The sequence below is a fragment of the Vidua macroura genome, chromosome Z, assembly GCF_024509145.1.
Source record: "Vidua macroura isolate BioBank_ID:100142 chromosome Z, ASM2450914v1, whole genome shotgun sequence".
Lineage (NCBI taxonomy): Eukaryota > Metazoa > Chordata > Aves > Passeriformes > Viduidae > Vidua > Vidua macroura.
Window position 1 is genome coordinate 77,496,913 of NC_071611.1, and position 22,672 is coordinate 77,519,584.

The window sequence follows — 22,672 nt, forward strand, 5'->3', positions numbered from 1 at the left end:
GGCAGAAGTGCCGTGCCTGAAGGACGCTGCCCTGGGCTCCAGCCTGCCCAGCAGCCCGGCTCCCTCCGCCGGTGCCCAGAGTGCTGCACACACTGCTAACCTTTCCCAGGAGTCACAGGGCAGCCGGCAGAAGAGTAGGAATGCTCAGCCAGGCCACCGGCCCTCGGCTGCCCTTCCCCTTTCTCTCGCCCGGGGCAGACTCCAGACGGCCAATGCCTCCGGGCTGGGCTGTTCCCAGCAGGGCTCCGCTTCCCCTCGGCAGCAGCCAGCTGCCGCTTGGCCTCTGAGAGCGGAGGATGCACCCGGGGCCAGGAAGAGGCACGCAGGGCCGGGCTGCTGCCTCCTGCAGCTACAAGGGCCTCCTGGCAGCCTGCCTCTGCCGAGGCTCAGGCTGCTCCGGGCTCTGCCGGGGCTCTGCTGCGCCTCCAGCCCCGGCAAGGCCGGGCCCGCTCTCACCTCACAGTCGCTGACAGCTCTGCACCGCAGGAGACCTTTCAGAGCACCCTCTCTGATCTTGCTGCTTTCTCAGCTGAGCAAGGCTCTCCTCCAGCCAAAGACATTGCACTTAGGGATACAAATCCAAGTGGCAAGCGCCCATGTGCTCTGGAGTCACAGCTGAAGGCCTGCATCTGCACAGGATGTTTTGGCTTCCCCACTCCCCCTTTGGTTTTTCCTGCAAATGCCATTGCCCTTTCTGCCTCAACTAGAAGTACCACAGCAGGGCAAAAACAGACCAGTGGGCCGTATTCCAAAGGCAGCGTGGTCTGGAGAAGATGAATGAAGAAGAGCTTTCCCCACTTCCACACTGTGCCAAAGACTCCATAAGTGTCACTTTCCACCTTTTGGAAACAACTGACAATTCATAAGAAAATCACGAGGTTATTCACAGAGTGAGGAAGAAGGGAATCTTCAAGGAGAGGTGTGGTTTCAGAAACTTTATTCATTTCCAATCCTATTCTTCCAAGTCCGATAAGAAAATCCTACCCTAACTTTACCCTAACCCTAACCCTAACCCTAACTCTAATCGTAACCCTAAACCTAACCCTAATCATAACCCTAACCCTAACCCTAATCATAACCCTAATCATAACCCTAACCCTAACCCTAACCCTAACCCTAACCCTAACCCTAACCGTAACCCTAAACCTAACCCTAATCATAACCCTAACCCTAATCATAACCCTAATCATAACCCTAACCCTAACCCTAACCCTAACCCTAACCCTAACCATAACCCAACCCTAAACCTAACCCTAACCCTAATCCTAAACCTAAACCTAACCCTAATCAAAACCCTAAGCCTAACCCTAATCATAACCCTAATCATAACCCTAACCCTAAACATAACCCTAACCCTAACCCTAACCCTAACCCTAACCCTAATCGTAAACCTAAACCTAACCCTAATCATAACCCTAACCCTAACCCTAACCCTAACACTAACCCTAACACTAACCCTAATCCTACCCCTAAACCTAACCCTAATCATAACCCTAACCCTAACCCTAACCCTAATCATAACCCTAATCATAACCCTAACCCCTAACCCTAACCCTAACCCTAACTCTAATCGTAATCCTAAACCTAACCCTAATCATAACGCTAACCCTAACCCTAACCCTAATCATAACCTTAACCCTAAACCTAACCCTAACCCTAACCCTAACCCTAACCCTAACCCTAACCCTAACTCTAATCGTAACCCTAACCCTAACCCTAACCCTAACCCTAACCCTAACCCTAACCCTAACCTACAATCCTACTCTAAGTCAATGGTAATGGTCCTGATGTGATTATCACATTCTTGTCTCCTTCCTCTTCTTCACTGAAACAATCAGTGGCACCAGGCAGGACGCAGGCTCAGCAAGTGTTACAAATGGATGCTGCCCAAAGAAAAAAAACCAACAAAAACCAATGAACCGTGACTTTCCAAGCTCAGTATTTCAGAGGATTCCTCTGGCTCCTAGAAAGATGCAGAAAGAGGACCAATGGGACCATCTGCACCTCCATCTTTTATGTGCAGGACCTTGCCATCACAGGCAAACCTGGCCCAGAATCCCACTTATCCCTTTATTCTGGTTTCTCCATCTAGCTGGGATTTTTGCCCTGCCAGTGCTCTAGAAATGGTGCTTTCTGTCCCTGGGGTTTCTTCCTTTCAGGAAACTCCAATGAGCCACATAGGTCCCTGTCTTTGAGAGACAGGCACCGTGCTAATTTCCACAGGGAGACAGAGCAGTGTCTACCTTTGCATGCCCTGCCCCTCCTGTGCTGGATGGCACCTTCCTTCCCAGCAGGGCCAGCCGAGTGGCGCTGGCTGCTGCAGTTCCCTCTCTGCCACACAGGCTGGCAGTAAGCCTGGGCCAGTTCCCCTCTGCCTGAGCGTGCCAGGCAGCAGATGGGGCTGGGACAAGTCCCTCTCAGCTGCCCCTGTCTGCGTGCCAGAAACCTCTAAGGGTGGGGTGGGGGGCAGAAACCAGGGCCCCTCAGAGGCTCACAGTGAGCCCCCCACAGCCCCTCCTGCCCACAGCCAAATCTCTCCAGACTGCTCTGCCGGGACTGGCTTCCTTGGGTTCCAGAAACAGCCAGAAAACAGAGCACCTGTCCTCTCAGGAAATGCGGAGAGAGGTGGAGTTATTCAGCTTTGTGAAGAACAGGCCCCAGGGAGACTTTATTGCCACTTTCCAAGACTTCAGAGTGGCTTTGAAGAAAATGGGGGACATCTTTTTTAACATGGCCATTTAACAATAGAATGTGGGCAAATATTTTTAAACAAAATGGGGATCAAGAGTAGGTCTAAGGAAGAACTTGTTTACTCAGAGCATGGTGCAACACCGGCACAGGTTGTCCCAAGAGCTTGTAGGTGCCCCATGCCTGCAGGTATTCCAGGTCAGGTGGGAAAGGGCTCTGAGCAACCTGATCTCTTTGAAGATGTCCCTGCTCATTGCAGGACACTTGGACCAGATGACCTTCACAGGGCCCTGCCAGCCCAGTCTAGGATTCTTCACTGTTTTCATTTGAACAGCACCAAGAGTGGAGGTGAGGAGGAACGGGGGCTCATCTGATGCCTTGGACCTCACTGGAGGAGGAGCCCATCCCTCAGACACTCTTTCACCTGCAGCCCCTTTGCATTTTACCTGCAGGAGCTCCTTGGCAGACCAGCGCTGTGCCTCGTTTCTCAGCAGGCAGCAGCTCAGGAAGTCACGCAGGCAAGGCGAGAATCGGTTGGGCTGCTGCAGCTTTGGTGTCCCTCGTATGTCTATCAGGAGTTGAGGCTGGGGAAAAAGGAAACATAAGGCTCCAGCTGCTTCTTTCCCATCTGTAAGTGCTCTCTCAGATCCCATTGTTTAAGCTCCACTCTGCAGAAACTGTCCTGGAGAGACCCAGAGATGACTTTCCTTTACCAACCAAAAACCCAAACCCCGATGCAGCCACAGCTTTTCCAGCATTCAGCAGATCTTGCCTTGGCAGCTGATTTCATTGACTGACCTAGTTAGTGGGAACTACATCAGCAAAAGCATGTTTTGCTTCTCTGAGGATTCGCACCAGCCTGACAGGCTATTTGGAAGGGGGCGTTTATTCTATCCATACTATTTCCAAGGATTATTACATGAAAGGAATCTTTGCAGTGCTTGTTGGTCCCTTTAGCACAGCTTCCATGAAACAAAAATCATCAAGGTTTTTTTTTTTTTTTCTCCTCTTGAAAAAAATGCAGATGCAGAATCCATCTAAAATAGACTGAAATAACAATGGAAGGAGGCCTGGGAGTCTCCATGAAAATGCCCACCACAATAGTGACAGCTCTGTGCTGGTGGCACTGAAATAGATGGTGACCAAAGAGACTTTGTTACTTTCTTCTTCAACCCAGAGGAAAAATTCCTTCGCTTTTCCCACACCCCCAAAGGTCACAAAGAGGGTTTTATCCTGTCTCTCTGCAGCTGTGCTCAGCCACTGGACATGGTGGGGAGCTGGAGTCCTCACTGTCCTTAGAGCTGTGCAAGCCAGGGGTGGCCCTGCTCCTGTGGTAAAGGAACACAGCACCGGCGTCAACCGCCCACGTTGGATCCCAGCCCCGGGCACCTGGCTGCAAGCTCATCAACTTGTTAAAGTACCCAGAAACAGCCAAGAGTTTAGTGTACAATTCTAACTGCAGTCGGAGAAAAACACATCCTAAACTTATCCAGGCCACCCACATGCAAGACTGAACAATGTATGGATGATTTGAAAGCCTGAAAGTTTTAAAGACCCACAGGATTGGGAAAAGATGCTACAGTTTGGAGGAAAATTGATGTGCTGTGGTAAATGAAGGGAAAAGCAAGCAGAACTTGCTTGGGCATTGCTTTGGTGGTTTTTCCTCCTTTTTCTTTTTATTCTTTTTCTTTTTCTTTTTTTCTTTCTTTTTTTTTCCCTTTTCCTTTTTATCTTATTTTCTCTTCCTTTTCCTCTTCATTTTTCTCTTACTTTTTCTTTTTTTCTTTTCCCTTTTCTCTTCCTCTTCCTTTTCCATTTTCTTTTTTTCTTTTCTCTTTTTCTCTAAAATTGAAACTAGGAAGATTCAATCTCCATTTTGAAGGATATTTATCACACATCCAACCATTCCACGGAAAAATTCCTTTTCTTCAGAGACAGAGCTCCAACATTGTTCAAAAAGCAAGTGAAAAGTGTCAGGCATGGCTGGAGGCCAAAATGGCAGGTTTCTGAACTGGTTAGGTTTCTGAACTGCCACTTCCCTTCTGATGCAACCAAATCGACAGCAGATGCTGATGTGCTGCAGGGACATTTTCAGAAGGGGACCTTGGTAGAAGTGGTGCCAGCAGATGGCAATGGGATTTTGTCCAATGGCACACTGACCATGGGACAGGTGAGAAAGACAAGCAGGATCAGTGAGTATTTGCACCTTACCGAAACAGGAGTTTCATTCCAGTAAGGAACTTCTCCTTCCGCCATTTCGATGCCCACGATTCCAAGAGACCATATGTCCACTTTGGGGCCACATGGTTGACCTGTCACCACTTCAGGCGCCATCCACCCAGAAATGCTGGCCACTGAGCTCCGTCGACTCTGCTCAGGGGTGAGCTGAGCAAAGAGGCCAGAGTCAGCTGTGGAGAAAAAAACAAACCATGAAAGCCAGCTCAAGTTAGGAAATCAAGCAAAAGAATTCCCCACTCTCAGTCTAAGAATGTGCTGTTGAGTCTCTTGGAGAACTGTCCACGCTCTGTTTCCTCAGGGCTTTAGACAAGGAAATATGGAATTGGCCACTTCAAAAAAAAAAGCCTCATTTTTTAGACTACCTCCAGCCTTTTATTTTTCTGAAGCTTTAGATTTGCAGCTCCCTCCCTCTGGAAGGGACACACACAGAGCAACGCCACTCTTGACTCCTTGTTCCTTGTCATACTTCTGTGCATGTTGCAACTGTGCCCACAGTTTGTAGCAGGGTTCCCTGCACTGCCACCAACACCAATTTTGGGGAGCTGGCAGTCACTCAAAGCAGCCCCACAGCCCACGTCCCTGGAATGCTGCACCTGACCAAGAATACACTGACCCAGCTTGACAGAGCCGTCGGTTCTGAGAAGGATGTTGCTGCTCTTCACATCTCGGTGGATCACGAGGTTCGAGTGAAGAAAATCCAGGCCTTGCAGGCACTGAGAGAGAAAACAGAAACAGGAGGGCAAAAATTAGTGATGTCATTTCATTACACAAGAAAGGAAAGAGCTCTAAAAGATTCCCTCTGCAGGGGAATGGCGAGTAATGGAGGAACACAGTGCCATTGTGAGGAAGAGCTTGCTGCTCCACCACTTGCAGAGCAGGACCTTTCTAAGGAAAGGCATGTCAGCTTTTGAAAGAGCAACAGCAGCTGCTGTTGTTGTAGACTGTCCCCTGCAAACCAGCCAGCATGGCTGCTGCTGCTGTGGATGTGCTTTCTCCATGCAGAGGACAAGTGAGGGGTTTTGCCAAGGAAGAAAAAGTCCCTCCCTTTGGTGTGAAGTGGATCACTTTGGGGTGGGAGGCTGCATGACACAGGTTTTGTTGCTGGCCTCAGCACAGGCTTGAAGTATCACAACAGTCACCTTCCTGAAGCAAAGAGCATTTTGGCTGCACTACTGTCCTTTTCAGTTGAGGACTGAGAGAAATGAGTCTTTTTTTCTTTGCTGATCATTTCAAATGCTGCCACCAGCACCATTGCTTTTACAGACAAGGAATGCAGTGCAGACAGGCTGGAGATAAAAGTTTAGGGAGGCAAGGTGGAGAACAGCAAATACAAATACAAGAGACAGAGCGAGAATACAACAGTAGGAGATATGAGTACAAGAACTAACTGCTGTGAGTGCAGGGGCACTGGCAGGCATTTCACTTGAGAGGCTTTTACTTGCCCATAGCATACCAGCAACACAGAAACAAAGCTTGGCACATGAAATCACTCCAGGTCAGAGCCCTGTTTCCCAGACAATCCTGCCCAAGCCCTGGGCAGCACAGGTGGGATTGCTGACCTCCCGACTGATGGCTGCCATCTCGTCTTCAGACAGGTAGGTCTCGCTGATGACATCGCTCAGAGTGCCTCCGTCCATGTACTCCATGACCAGCCAGAGCTGCCCATCCACACAGTAGCTGAAAGAAGGAAACAAGAGCATGGAGATAGACATGCATGGCTAGGTTGTTTTCTTGATTGATTCTTGTTTCCAAGTCCCTTTGTGACAAGGACAGAATAAAAGGAATAGACATTCCCTCTAGGCTGTGCATTGTTTGCAATCTGTCTCAAGAAGAAAGGTACAGCTGTGAAAAAAGGAGATGTCTTCAATAGCCAGCAAGTAAAAACTGCAGGTTAGGAACAGATCAAAAACCTGTCAAACTGTGTGTTTCTGGAAATAAGCACCTAGTCTTCCTGGCATGCAAAGCAATGGAAAAGAGGGGACACAATCCAAGGGAAATCCATGTTAGTTTATCTGGACGTAAGAGGACTCTTGAAAAAAACCAAGCCCCAAAACAATGTGGTGGCTGTGAACTTACAGGCTATTGATTTAGTAAGATATGACAGATGCAGGTTTTTGAATAATTTTAGAACTCTGTGTACCGGGGAAGACTCATGCAGACAAGATGCACTCTCTTCCCATCCACTGGAGATGAGCAGAGCAATAATAATTAACCAATAATTACAGCTCTATTTTCTGCCAGTGAACAAAGTGGAATTTTACCATGCATGTTTGCAATATGTAAACAAACATTCACAACAACTCACCTGTCTAAATAGTTGACCAGATTGGGATTCATATTTGTCTTCATGACCATGAGTTCATAGACTCTTAGTTCCTTCTTCCTCAGTTCTTGGAGATTTATTTTCTTTATGGCCACCTAAAATGACATTGAAAATCAGTAACTTGAGAAGTTGGCGGCACAAGACCACAAGGCACATGGAGCGAGTGATTTTGCAATGCCACAGCCGAGCTGTGCCAAACTGCCTTGTGATTGGGCATTGCAGTAATTAGGAACTGACATTGCAACAGCCCATTTCTCTGCTCCCTTGGAGGCCACTTACAGGACACGTGGCCACTGAGGTTTTGCCTTGTCCACTTGGTAACTGTGGTGTCTCAGCTATCACCCACAAAGCTCTGAGCACACTCCCTGCTGCTTTGTCTGGGATTCAGAAGAAGTAATCCATGCCTTAATACTCTGTGGATACATCTCGGGCTATGGGCAGGACTTAGGGCTTTTAGGGATGCCGTGCAGATCTCTCCCTACGTGCAGTTCTCCAGTGCAGCACTGCAGGTGGCTAAGGAACTACCAGTAACTTTCAGATGCATTTGCTGGCAAGCAGAAGTGAGAATTCAGGACTCTGAAGCCGTAGCCCCAAAGAGCAGTGAGATGCTCAAAGGCACCACCTTTGTTTTAGCAATGGAGAGCAAATGAGCACATCCTTCTCTGAAAGGAACTGCTGCCCTCCTTGCCTTCCTTCTGGCAGCTGAGAAGGACAAAGACTGTCCCAAATGTATTTTGCAGGCTGGTAGCAGTCTGTGCTTCTTGTGCCTTTTCAGCACAGCTCTACTCAAAGCTCCAGCCACAGCTGCTCACACCAGAGGACCTGCGGGAGATGTTGACATTTACCTGTTCTCCTGTGGCATTGTCAAGTGCTCTGCAAACATCTCCAAAAGTCCTAGAAACAAAAAAGCAGCAAAGAAAGGAGAAGACATTTAGATCTTGCAGTGAAAGCCAGTCCACAGAGGAGATCTCTGCTGCAAATGCCTAAAACCTGCCGGATGCAGGCGGGCTCTGCCCAAAGGCAGATGATGCATTTTCCTCTCAAGTGCATGGGCACTGGGCCTGTCCCTGAAGCGTTGCTGTTTACTGCCTCAGCTCCTAAGGAGATCTCCTTCTTTCACCTTGGGTTTCAGGTTCTAAACTGTGCAGTTTTTATCCTGACCATGGAGTATTTCCTTCTGCAATCTCTTGGAAAGAAATGTTCCTGAGAACTGTTATCTGACAGCTATCAGGGAGTAGGTTGCTCTTTCAGGCAAGCACGTTTCTTCCCCTTTTATTAGTGTGGCTGTATGATTTGGAGATATACAAAAATGCTCAGGAAATTAACACAGAACTGTCCCACACTTGAGAGACAAGGAGATCTTCCAGATCCTGTTCCTTGCTGCAGGCAAGAACTTGGCAGCATGGAGGTGTCTCTGCCGATGCCGTCTTGGGCACACTCACAAATTCGGAGCAGCACTGAGAGATGGGACAATCTATCCCCAGTGTCTGAACATGGGGATAGATGTCTGTTTGCAGCTGTTCTGACTTCACACTGCATAGATATTCCACCAGAAAAACACCTGGCCCATGGTTATGTAGAAGTGACTGTGGTTGGACTCACCCTCTGCCAATATATTCCAGTTCCGTGTATTTCATCACGGGATTTTCCATGTTCACTATTGTCCCTGAGGGAAACAAAATGCAAGATGCTCACTTTAAAGCAGAGATCCCAGCTTCCAGGAGATTCAAAAGGCAGACCCAGAGCCTGGAGCTTTGAACCCTTTGTGTTCGGCTGGGTAACAACAACAACCAGGCAGACAGCTCTGCAGCACAGGTGGCCAGCACAGAGACTGCTTTTCTACAGCAGTTCCTGTGGGGAAATGTCTCTAAATGTCCCTGGGACACCAAACTCAGGAAAAGCATTTGGTACAGCTATGCTGACACCTGCACACAATAGACTGTCCCTCAGACAAGAAATACAGCAGACGTACTCCGTAGCTCCAGGGAGTCATCCTTGATCTCCTGTTGCTGAGCAGCAGCTGGGTCAGCACTGGAGATGAACAAACCGCCCCGGCTCCGCTTCTCAGGGTGGAGAGCAAAGGCTCCTTTAGACCATGCTGCTGCAGCAGCAGGTTTGGTGACAAAGCCCTTGTAGATCTGGGACAAGAAATGAGTTTATGTCAGAAAGGTGGCTGGCAGAGATTAGCCTGAGATTCCATTTCAAATGCAAGCCCTTAGGAAGGTGCTGTCAGCAACATGCAGGGCTCTTAAGTGGGTTTTTTCTGATGTCCACTTCTCAGACTGGATGGGTCAAAACCAAAGGCTAGTTCTACTCGAGTGGATGGCCAGATTCATGGTCCATTTTCATGGATTTTCTGAAGGATCACTGCCACAATGACCATTCTACTTCCACTCAAGGATTCCTTTCCCCCTCCAAGGGCTTCAGACACACTTGCAGCTCCTTGTTCAAGTGTTCGTCCTCCCCCCACTGTGTCTTCTTTTCCTGCACCATCTTCAGGTCATGCCCAACCTGTAGCACCTTTGGTGGGGACACTTCCTGTGCCTCACGCCAGCCTCGGGGCTCTTCATTGCCACTCATTTGCCGGAAGTCTTTGCCGGCTGCCCGGTGAGATGTCAACACTTGCACCTCGAGTCAAACAGAACAAAACAGTCAGAGACTACAGCTTGTCCCTGTCAGTCAGGAGTCACTGACTGTGAGGAAAGAACAGATTTACAAGGGATACAGACAGCTTGTTTCAATCCTCCATCTGGGTCACCATATTCCCCTGTAAAAACACCTCAAGAAACAAGGAGAGCAGGAACAGGCCAGCAGGAATCAATTTGGATGACTGCTGGCCAAAAGGCCAAAGGACAAGTCCCACTGTCCAGGGCAGCAGCTGAGATTCAGCACACCAGGAAATGTCCTTCCGAGTGACTGTGATACACACTAGAGCAGGATGGCACTCAGAGGCATCACCCAGCTCCCTGCTGCTCTGCACTGGGAAGGCCAGAAGGGCAGAAACCACCAGTTTGGTGACTGCAGTGGCTATCCCTCTTTCACTCACTTGCTTTTGTAGAGCCTGAGGGAGGGGATTAAGTTTTTCTCTGATGATTTTCATTTCTTCCTCCTGCCTCTTCTCCCTTGCCATGATCTTAGCGTGAGCTTTCTGAAAGTCTGTGTCCAGCTGTTCCTTCAAGTTCTCTAAAATACAAGAGAGAGGATCTTTCATGAGTGGAGTGGCTGCCACTCTTTCACTCACCTGATTTTGTTGATCGCCCCTCTGCTGATGGAGATTCATCTCCTCTTGAATTCTTCTCGTGTCTTCCTGGTTCCTCTTCTTCACTTCTGTGATGGCACTCTGAGCTTCGGGCAGCTCTGCTTGTGGCTCTGCCTTGATATTCTGTACACACAAATGCAGAGCAAGTGACTGGGAGCTGCCATAAGGCTCAGCTTTTTCCTCTTGCAGCCTCAAAATCACATTTATTCAGCCACTTCTTTCTCCTTCCCTACCCACACCTGCTTCCAATGGAACCCTCTTGTCTCAGTGCTGATCCCTGCAGATTCCAAGGCTCTGTGCTTTCAGTGCCTCTGGGACTCCTGGCCTCCTCACTCCCAAGAGCTCTGTTTTATGCCCCTCTTCCTGCCCTTTCCCTCTGACACCTGGCGAGTCAGGCTTACCTGGCCATTCTCCTGTGGCTCTTCCACCTGCTGCCTGAGCTGCTCTTCCTGCTCTCGGGCTCTCAGCTCTTCCTGAGTCTGGCATGGCATCTCTGATAAGGCAATCTGCTCCTGCTCTTTCTCTGGAAGGATCTGCACAGAAAGCAAGAGAAGATGGGTTTCAACTTTCCATACGACATTTGTGGGCCAAGACTCAAGGACTGATGGGCTCACACGTTCCCAGAGCACTGTGCTGCTGCTCTCCTGGGTCATTCTCTGCCCGTGGGGAGGCACAGATTCCAAAGTGACCCTGGCACTACAATCAGGGGCCATCTGGGGCTGAAGCTCCAACAGCCTCTCAGGCAGCTGACAGGGAAGGTGTGGCATTTCTCAGGGATCTGGTGAGGGCCTCCCTCTGCTCCTGCCATGTCCTGTTTGTCTTTCAGTAGTGACTGACACCCAGCCCAGTCCCACAGCTCCATCCTGCCTCTGCAGGTGGCTTCCTGGGTGAGCTCACCCTTTATGAGAGACACTTCTGGAGTTCATGTTCTCTTCACCACCTAAAACATGGAATACTTCCACCTCTCTGGGACAGGCAGAAAATTAAAAAATAACTGGGGGCTTCAGGAAGAAGAGGCTAGAGGAGGAAAACAGCTCTGAGGGGAAAAAAAACCACCATATCTGGAGGGGGAAACAGCTCTGCCTGCTCAGAATCGGTCAACAGAACGTGTCTCTAATCCTCTCCTGAAAGGGATGCTTTAAGTGAACTTTGCACCTCCAACTGCTTTGGACCAGAGCCAAGAAGATTCAATTATACAAATGATAGATAGATAGACAGATAGATAGATAGATAGATAGATAGATAGATAGATAGATGATAGATAGATAGATAGATAGATAGATAGATAGATAGATAGAACTCACTCTTATAATCTCTCTTTCCTATCATTTCTGTTGCTACACACACTTGGTAGCCATTGCCCTGATCAGCAGCACTCCTGAGATTGCTCTCCTGTTGCTTCAATAAACCACACTCCCGGGGAATCTGGAGCATTTAGGTCCTTATGGAATGCAACCAGATCTAGAGCATTGCACTGGGAATGGCACTCTTGCAGCATCTGTGCTTGGCCAAGTGCTTCTCTTGGACTTGACTACACTGAGAGTGCTAAAGGGGCTGTAATCAGAAATAAAGCCCAGCTCCTTCCAGCTCCTCTGATCTCTGAGGACCAGCTGGAATGCAAGAGCAATGATTTCCTGCTCAATTCCCAAACCACATTTACTGATTCCCTGGGCTGCAAAAAAGCAGAGGTACTGTCAATATGAACGCGAAGTGCAAGGTCCTGTTGACTGGCGTGGCACCAGAACAGCTCCTTCTGCACCAAGCTCACTGCCCCAAACAATGTGTTCTCATGCAAAAATACTGCATCCTCCAGAAATGTCACCTTACAAAAGAAAAAGCTAGCAGAATATCGACAAGAGCTGGAAAAGGACGGGAAACATGGAGGAAAATAGCTTTCCCTTCCTAAAAAATGAGAAAATGAACAGGACATGTCCTCCTAACAAAGGAAGAAACCAAAAGATGAAAGAGTGAACAAATCAAGTGTCAAAAGCACTTGAATGCTGTGAGAAGATATTTCCAGAAAAAAAAGCATTTGTATTGAGCACTATCATGCAGCGATTTATGGAAGTGTGCCTGAAGGGCCCTGACGAGCCTCCCGTTGTCCAGGCTAAAGCTCCCTCAGCACCTCCTCCTTGGCCTTGCACTCCACAGCCTTCCCCAGCTCCCGTGTCCTCCTCTGCACACGCTCCAGCCCCTCAAGGACTTTCTGCTTCACAGGGGCCCACAACAGGGCACAGCACTCCCAGCTGTGGCCGCAGCGCTGCCCAGCCCAGGGGGACGCTCCCTGCCCTGCTCCTGCTGCCCCACTCTTGCTGACACAGGCCAGGACGCCCTTGCCCTTCTTGGCTCCCTGGCCACGCGCTGGCCCACCTTCAGCTGCTCTTGACCGGCACCCCTGGGTCCTTTGGGCCCACGCAGCTCCCCCACCACAAACTTGCCCCTTTGACTTCAAATACAGCACCCACAATTCCAAGATGTCCTTCCTCTTCTCAGCAACACAAGACAGCAGTCAAGGACTTGCAGCTTCACCCCCACCCAAGGCACTAATGCCATTTCCAAAGCTGCAGGCTTCATCCCAAAACACATCCACAGAATCTTGCCCCTTCTGCTTTTTGCCTGACAAGAAGCCTTCCCAACGAGGCACTTGCTTTCTTTGGCCACACCTCACAAGAATGGCCTGCCCCAGCTTCATGGACAACGCAATCATCTCCTTGCAGCTTATCAAAAGCCAAAAGAGAGTGTACAAGTGAAGAACTGCTGCAGAAAACTGCAGAACACTTCCACAAGCCAAACACACCTTTGCACAAAGGGAAAACAACTAAAGAAAGCCCTGTGACCTCCAGCACGAGCACCTGTGCCCTTGGCCACGGCCCTGCAGAAGCCCAGAGACAGAGCTTCACTGAGCCAAGCAGGCAGAAGCTGAGCCGCAGCCCCCAGCTCTTGGGTGCCTCAAGGTGACAGGCCAAAGGCCAATTTCTAGCTGTCCCTGCCTGCAGGAAATGGCCGCGTCCTGCGGGATTCCAGCACTCAGCATCCTCAGCCAGCAACAGCAAGTGCTGGCTGCTCAGAAACTTGCAGCTCTGCCTTGCACTAAAGACAGCACCACCCACAACTGGCACTTACTCTCTTGGAAGCATCAGGCTCTGCTGTGACCACAGCTGCAGGCTTGTGGTCCTCTTGCTCCTTTTGCTCCTCTTTGGCTTCTTCTCCAGGAGCAGAGGGAGGTGGGGCGGAGACTGCTGCTGCTTCTGTCATCTGTGGCAAGAGAGAAACATGAGGGACAGGCCGTTACCTATGGTTTAGCACCTCCTTTCTCCTGGCATCTACAACCACCTCTTGGAAGGAGAAATCATCAGCTCTCTTAGCAATGGCATTCTAAGTCACTCCGGCCAGATTGAAATGGGCTAATTCAAGAGAACTCTGTTTGCCTAGGAATTTGATAGTCCTCCATGGCTGCTATCTGCAAGGCACAGAGCCTCTGCACAAGGGAGCTTTTAGCTCTTGAAAGCTGTGAAATGGAAAAGTAGGAAATAGCCAGCAAGGCCTTTGCTATTGCTGCGGCAGACATGGAAAAGTAAAAGTGGATCAGAATCCCATGCCGTGCATGAAAAGGGCAGGAAAGCTTGTGCAGAAGCATCTTTGCTTGCTGGGAAGAGAGAAAATGAGCAGGGCTTCTCCTCCTAGCAAGCCAAGAAACCAAAAGTTGGAAGTGTCACCTGCTCAGGTGGCTAAAGCACATGGATGCAGAGCGGGGATGTTTGGCAGGGAAGCAGGCCTTGGGGTGAGCGCTGTCCTCTATGGATCTATGGAAGTGTGCCTGAAGGGCCCTGACGAGCCTCCCGTTGTCCAGGCTAAAGCTCCCTCAGCACCTCCTCCTTGGCCTTGCGCTCCACAGCCTTCCCCAGCTCCCGTGTCCTCCTCTGCACACGCTCCAGCCCCTCAAGGACTTTCTGCTTCACAGGGGCCCACAACTGGGCACAGCACTCCCAGCTGTGGCCGCAGCGCTGCCCAGCCCAGGGGGACGCTCCCTGCCCTGCTCCTGCTGCCCCACTCTTGCTGACACAGGCCAGGACGCCCTTGGCCTTCTTGGCTCCCTGGCCACGCGCTGGCCCACCTTCAGCTGCTCTTGACCGGCACCCCTGGGTCCTTTGGGCCCACGCAGCTCCCCCACCACAAAGTTGCCCCTTTGACTTCAAATACTGTATTCACAATTTTAAATTGTCCTTCTTGTTGTACAACCACATCTTCTTAGGAAGTGTCCTGATGTTTGATTGGAATGAAAGTGTAAGTCACTATGGCTTTATTAAAATGCACTAATTGAACTTTATAGGAAATTGCTGTTTATTAAGTATTCTTCCGTGTTTGGTTTTAACAAGCAATATTCTCTCTGCAAATCTTAGTTTTAAGTCTTCAAGGCTCTGAGATGGAAATTAGGAAATACCCAGATTTGCCTATTTGTTTGTTGTTGAAGGAATGAAATTGGTTTTTCTTTCGGCCTGCATGGCTGGCCCTGTACAGTCTACTTGTTCTGGCTAAGCTCACAGCATTCTCTACAATACTTAAACACCACCAACATGAAATGTTCCTTGCTCACTCACCTTAGCATCAGCACCACTGAATACATGCTTTACGTGACCTGTAGTGGGCAAGAGAAAATGAAGCAGATGCTGTCAGAAAACTGCCTGGGCTGGTGAATCCCACAGAACAAGAATCGCAAACAGAGAGTATTTTCCGCTTCACAACATCCCTCCAGGAGACACATTTCATTCACACAACCAGCAAGAGATCAGGACCATATTCTTGGTCGTGCTTACACTTTGGCCTGTTTAGCCAGTAAATTAATATAAACATGATCAAGAAAATGTAAATTGTTCTTTCACACTCAATGCTCCTGTTCTACCAAACACATAACACATCTTTTAAAATCCTCTCCTTCCAGTACCTTTTTTTTTTTTTTTAATCAATGGTATGAACTAATTCTCATTAACTTGCTGGAAACAGTTGCCCAGAAAAGCTTCCCCAAAACTCCACTGAGCTGTGGCAGCTCTATTGTGATGCAGTACAGCAGCAGCTCTAGGATTCAGGAGCAGATAGTCACTGCTTTGGAGTTAGCATTTCATTGCAAAGGGAATCACTATTTTAGCACTCAGACAAGGGTCAAGTTAGGCACTCAAATCCTTTCATGACAAAATGTAAAAAGAAAGAAGCTTTCCCTGAATTCTGGGAACAACTGCAGAGTTTTTAGAAGGCCTTCCAAGGAGTTCTCCAGTTTACATTTTCAAAGCTGTCTTGCTTGTCCCAGCAATCTGAGGAAATGACAGATTCTGCTGCCTCAGACTCTCCCGTGGAGGGAACAGAACCCCTGCAGGTTCCCTTGCAAATGCTGCCCCTGTGCCTACAGACACCCCCTTTTTAGCTGAATCTCTTGACAGGAGCTTTCCCAAACCAGTGGCACCCTAATGCTCCTTCTGTTTCAAAATAACTCAGTCACTAAGAGCAGGAAGACATACAAAAGCCAGGTTTGGTTACACCCAGGGAAAACCTCTACTTACGTGCCAGGTTAGTCAGGTAATAGGCGGAATAAGAAACGCCGTAAGCAGTGACAAATGCAGCAGCAAATTGCTCAATCATTGTAGCACTGCTGCGCAGATTCACTCCAACACGAGAAAAAACAAGGCTCTTGTCAGTGTGCAGCTGCCCACTGACACGTGCCTCAACCAGGAGGATGCACTGAGCATCCTGCACTGAGCAAGGCCTAGGGCTGCTCTGACGCTGAGGCCTTTTGTGCACCACAGCAACCTTCTGATGTCACCATGACCGCATGGCAACCATGCCCTGACATCACAATGCAAACCCTCTATATTGGCCTGTGAATTGATGCAAAGCAATAACCAACCATCCGTACAGCAAACGCAAAATAGCCTGGGAAGTTCTCCTCTGTCACAAAGTAGCACAAATTCCCTTTGTGGGCCAAACCCTGCTGTTCAAGGGATCCAAGAGTAACTCCAAGAGCGCACCAAGCACCTACAGCCTGTACCCCAACGAAGCACCGAGATGGGACCCAAGCAAAGGAAAGCTGACCAAGAGAATAGCCCAAAGCACTGCACATCTGAGAAATGACCCTCACTTTTAAAATGTTAAAGGTTTAATAAACCTTAACAGAGGACTGAATAAGGAAAAATTGCAGCACTGGGAGTCTCTATGACCATTACGAGCAGCTCATCTACAAAACGGATGCTCTGCCTTTTATACCCTTAGCCCCTCCAAAGTTTTATCAGTCAACTCTTTCTCTGCTGTCCACTGGTGGAGATTACTTTCTTACATCTTGATTGGAGGTCAGGTGTTGTTACACCGCGCCTCCTGGTCACAAGCCGGCCCTCCCCAAAAGCCCTGACTACCAAGGCTGTTACAAGGGGGAGGGCAAATAAGGCTATGGGAGGATATATTACAATAACATCACTATACATTTTAACATCCACATACTATCTACCTCTCAATTGGGAGAGCCAACAGTTACATTACTCATCTAGAACACACAGAACCAGGAGAGAAGGCACTGTTGGCATAACAGCTGAAATAATTCCTCACAAATCTCCCACATATTTACATGTTTACTGGATATGCCCAGGGCTCCTGAGCATGTACATCTCTGCCTTTATTCCCCTTTGGAAGCAGTCAAACTGGCAGCATCTGCCTGCCCACAGGAGCTGCTCCAAGCTGGAATGCGACTGGCGATGCTGATTTCCAGAGGCTTCTGTGTCCCAGGAGAAGCCAAGGCAGGAGTGGGTTGAAAGGCGCTGGAGCTGCTGCTGCTGCTCTGTGCCAGAGAGCCCTGGCTGGGCAGGGCACGGTGCCCACTGCGCTGCGGGCTCTTTCTCCTGGCAGAGCTGGGTACACCTGGGAACAAGGCATGGCAGCTTGTGGGGAAATCAAGGGGTTTGTGGGGGCTGCATTGCTCTGCACACAGCCAGGCCACCTGTGGCACAGAGTTCTGGCATCTAAAAAGATGAAGCAGAGGGGAATAACTGGAAAAGGTTTCATTTTGACCTTTCTTACCTGTTCACAGAAGTTGCCAAAATGAAAGTTACCAAGAAGGGCCTGATCCCTGCTGCCAGCTCAGGCTTAGAAAGGAGGCATTTGTTTATTTCAGTACTCGGTGCATAGGGAATCACTTCCCTAGCACCTGCACACCCAGCAATCTCACTTACTAGTTTGTATCCATGGAACTAAGACAGAGTCAATACTTTGCTGAAACTCACAGGCTAAACATTACTCCCAATTCTTTGACATATTTAAATCATTTCTCAGAATTGATTGACAGCAGAGTAGGAGTATCCTGTAGGTCCCTGGTGGTCATTGCCACCGGTTCAGGAGGAGACTCATGCACAAAATAATCTAAGACACAACTGGGCTTGCAAAGCAAATTTATTCCATTAGTTCCAGTGGCCAATAATACATACCAACCCCTGGTTTCCCAAAAATCCGCTGAGCAGGAGAAGGAGATGGAGCGCGGTGCTTGGTGTGGGGGGGGCAGGTAGGCTGTGCACTTCCAGGACCTCCCCCACAACCCCTAGCAACCAATTCCAGAGGCGCAGAGTGCATTGAGAGAAAATACGTCACCTGGAAAGAAGAAAAAAAAAAAAAGATTATAAAAACAAAAAGGGCAAGGGGTGGGGGGGCACGCCGTGGTAGAGCAGAGACTCTCCGGACGCCCAGCGCTGTCTTTTGCTCACTACCGCTTGCTTAATAAATTCTTGTTAATTGATTTTTCTATAATTCTGGGCCTCCCCAGTTGAATTTGTCCATAACAAATTTGGTGCAGTGACTCGGATGAGGGCGACCGGGTGGGAATTCCTCATCAGGGAGGCGCCCCGCTGCCTCTGCAGCAGCCCTGGTGCAGGCTTTGCCTTCCCGGACCCTTACCAATGAACCTAAATTTGGTATTAAGCAAAAGGGATACCGGTAACCCCATAATCTTTGTGCACAAAGCCTGGGTGAAGACGCAGAACAGCGTGAGTATAAAAGTGGGAATCCTCTCGGTTGGGGTTGGGATCCCAGGACATAACCTATGAGACGTCCCTTTAGGACGAGGCAAGTGTGGACCTCTAAGTAGTGCGGTTTCCAGACCCCGAGAGGGGCTGGGCCACAAACGGGGCCGCGAGTGTGTGTGTGCATGAAGGTGTCCTGGAAGATGGGACAGAGGAAAAGCAAGCCCTCTGATTCCATGGGGATGGGGACCCTGGTAAAGCTTCCCCAGATACCACCTGACAGTCCGTTAGGTCTAATGATAAAATCTTGGGGTGAATATCCTTCAAGAAAAGGGAAGGATAGGGCAAAAATGGTACATTATTGTATGGAAGTATGGGGAGGGAAACAGATCCGTGGTGATAATTCATTTTGGCCAGTGTCTGGAAGCTTTGAGGACTGGATTTGCCAGACATTAAACATTTATGGAAACTCTAAAGAACCTTTTGATATGGAAGAGAGCAAGTATGCTGCTCTCTGGATAGTGGGGGAAACAAGAGCAAAACTTCTTGCCTTAAGCACCCAGGGAGGGAAAAAGAAAAATAAAAAGCCTGAGGAAGTTCCAACTGCACCCCCTCTACCATACATACCTCCCCCTCCTCCACCCCCACCAGTACCACCCGTAGTCTACCCCGATTTGGATCAAGGGGGAGATTTTGATAACCAAGAGGTAGAAATCCCGGAGCCGGTCTCTGAGGAAAATCGCCGCGTTACTCGTAGCCTAACACGGGGGGAAAGAGAAAGGGAAGGGCAAGCTCTATATTCATTAAGGGCAGTAGCTTTGGGAATGATCCCTAACCCCAATGCTGGTCAGCAGGGACAACCAGCCCAAATTCCAGGAATAGGTTATGTGGAGGTACCTCTCAACTCAGGAGATGGGAGGGAGTTCAAGAAAGAAATGGGACACCTATTGGAAGACCCCCTCGGAGTTGCAGAGCGGGTGGATCAGTTTCTGGGGCCCAACGTGTGTACATGGGACGAAATGCAGTCAATACTGGGGAATCTATGCACATCTGAGAAGCGAGGGATGATCAGGATGGCTGGTATGAGGATTTGGGAGAGAGACCATCAGGCAGGACCCCAAGCAGATGCTAAGTGGCCTTTACAGCGTCCTAATTGGGATAAACAGGATCCCCTGCATAGGACACATATGGCAGACTGAAGAACAATTCTTATCCAAGGCATCAGAGACTCAGTCCCTAAGGGGCAGAACATGAATAAAGCTTTTTGTGAGAGTCAAAAGAAAGATGAGGATCCCACGGAATGGTTAGGACGGCTCCGGAGATCTTTTCAGCTGTACTCCGGAGTAAACCCTGACACTCCGGAAGGACAGATGTTGTTAAAGACCCAATTCGTGGCCAGAGCCTGGCCTGACATTAGGAGAAAGTTGGAAAAGATTGAGGATTGGCATGGTAGAGGCCTGGAAGAGTTGTTGCGGGAAGGTCAGAAAGTGTATGTCCGGAGAGAGGAAGAAGGACAGAGGAAAGGAGCGAGAGTAACGATGGCTGTGGTACGTGAAGGGCAGAAGGGAACGCCTCATCGGTTCCAGGGAAGTAAGCCGAGCGGCCAGAGGGTGGAAGGAGGGAGAAGAGAAAAGGAGGGTGGACAGGGAAGCTGCTTTTATTGTGGTAAGAGAGGGCATTTTCGGCGGGAATGCAGAAAAAGGTTGGCAGATGAAAAGCAATTCAAGGAAGACTGAGGAAGTCAGGGGCTCTATTTGCTGGGGACCCAGGAAAGAACAGAACCCCTGGTAAAACTGAGAATTGGTCCCCAGCAGCAAGAATAGGAGTTCCTTGTGGACTCAGGAGCAGAGAGATCAACGGTTCAAACCCTTCCCTCAGGGTGTAAATTATCAAGAGAAACAATACAGGTCGTTGGGGCAAAAGGGGAAGCCTTTAAAGTGCCTGTAATTGAAGATGTGATTTTTGAAACCAGCTCCAAAATAGGTATAGGGTCACTGCTATTCGTTCCAGAGGCTGACTATAACTTACTGGGACGAGATTTGATGATTGAATTAGGAATTGAAATCGACATAAATGACAAAAAGCTACTATTAAATTATGTTCTCTTTGGGTAGAGGACGAACAGAAAATTAACCCTGAAGTATGGTATACCCCAGAAACGGCGGGCCGACTGGACATAAAGCCCTTTGAAATAATGTTAAGGAATCCTGAAGTCCCAGTTTGAGTTAAGCAATACCCAATTCCAAATGAAGGAAGGAAAGGGGTCAAACCTGAAACCGAATGATTAAAAGCACAAGGGTTATTAGAACCCTGCATGTCCCCTTTTAATACTCCTATCCTTCCTGTTAAAAAACCCAATGGGAAATACCATTTGGTACATGATTTAGGAGAAATGAACAAAAGGACTGTAGAAAGATTCCCGGTAGTAGCTAACCCTTATACTTTATTAAGTCAGTTAGGCCCCGAATATCAGTGGTATAGTGTTATAGATTTAAAGGATGCATTCTGGGCATGTCCCCTCAAAGAGAGTTGTAGGGACTATTTTGCCTTTGAATGGGAAGACCCAGACACCCACAGGGTACTCCCACAAGGGTTTAAAGAGTCCCCTAATTTATTTGGCCAGGCACTGGAGCAGTTACTTACAGGTTTTCAATTGAGAGAAGGGGCTGTCCTGATTCAGAATGTAGATGACTTGTTAATAGCTGGAAAAGAAGAGGAAGTTGCCAGGGAAGAGAGTATGAGATTACTCAATTTTCTAAGCCTGAAAGGACTCAAAGTGTCAAAATCCAAACTACAATTTGTGGAAAAAGAGGTGAAGTATCTCGGACATAGACTGAGTCAAGGAATGAAGAAATTAGACCCGGAAAGGGTTAAGGGAATCTTGGCTATGCCAAGGCCAAGGACGAAGCGGGAGGTTAGACAGCTGCTAGGATCATCTGGGTACTGTAGACAATGGATAGAGGGATTTAGCAGGAAAGTAAAATTCCTATATGAGAAACTAACAAAAGAAGACTTGCTTAGGTGGACTCAGGAAGATGAGGAAAAACTACAGGACCTTAAGGCAGAATTAGTAAATGCACCGGTTCTCAGTCTTCCTGATATAAAAAGGCCCTTTTATCTTTCTGTAAACATTGAGGATGGTACAGCATACGGAGTATTAGCTCAAGATTGGGCAGGGAGGAAAAAAACCAGTGCCTTCTTTATCAAAACTGCTAGACCCAGTATCTAGGGGTTGGCCCACTTGTTTACAAACAATAGCTGCAGCAGCACTGTTAGTAGAGGAAACAGTAAAAATAACCTTTGGAGGGGAATTACATGTACTATCTCCCCACAACATTCGAGGAGTGTTACAGCAAAAAGCAGAGAAATGGATCACAGATGCTAGGCTCCTAAAATATGAGGGAATCCTGATTTCTTCACCAAAATTACGCTTAGAAACCACTTCCCTCCAAAACCCTACTCAATTCCTGTACGGAGAACCTAGCAAAAACTTGACACACGATTGCCTAAAAGTTCTTGAAGAACAGACAAAGATAAGGCCTGATTTGGAGGAAGAAGAACTAGAAGATGGTGAGAAATTATTTGTGGATGGATCGTCTCGAGTAATAGATGGAAAAAGAAAATCAGGTTGCACTGTAATTGATGGAAAAACCTTGAAGGTAATAGAATCAGGGCCATTAAGCTCAGGGTGGTCGGCACAGGCTTGTGAGTTATATGCAGTATTACGGGCCTTAGAGCTGTTAAAAGGAAAGGTTGGAACCATTTATACAGACTCAAAATATGCTTATAATACAGACATTTGGAAAGGGTAATACATACATTTGGAAAGATATGGGAAGAAAGGGGCTTGATTAATTCACCGGGAAAGGGATTAATTCGTGAGGCTTTAATTAGGAGAGTACTGAGAGCTTTAAGGTTGCCTGAAGGAATCGCTGTACTTCATGTAAAAGGCCACCCGAGGGGGATACGTAACCAAATAAGGGGAAACAATGTCGCTGATCAAGAGGCCAAAAATGCGGCTCTTAGAGTGTTAAAAGAAACTGTCATTACCAAAAGGGTTAGGGAAGACTGCCCCGATTGTGCAGCTGATTTAGAGGGCAAACGTTGTCACGACTGTTGGAAAGATTTTGGGATGTGTGGAATAAATTGTGCTTGCGAGAATCCCCACAAGAAGTA

The 22,672-nt window shown here is 48.4% G+C and overlaps 1 protein-coding gene across 1 annotated transcript; it reads right to left on the bottom strand.

Annotated features, from left to right (window-relative positions):
- Positions 1-1,716: 1,716 nt before the first annotated feature.
- LOC128821613 (serine/threonine-protein kinase PAK 3-like) lies at positions 1,717-6,591 on the bottom strand. Its single transcript, XM_054002806.1, has 5 exons — positions 6,486-6,591; positions 5,540-5,639; positions 4,900-5,096; positions 3,135-3,272; positions 1,717-1,883 (listed from the first exon to the last, which is right to left on the bottom strand). Exons 1-5 carry the CDS (start codon positions 6,570-6,572, stop codon positions 1,797-1,799), a joined length of 609 nt encoding a protein of 202 aa, XP_053858781.1. The 5' UTR covers positions 6,573-6,591; the 3' UTR covers positions 1,717-1,796.
- Positions 6,592-22,672: the final 16,081 nt, after the last annotated feature.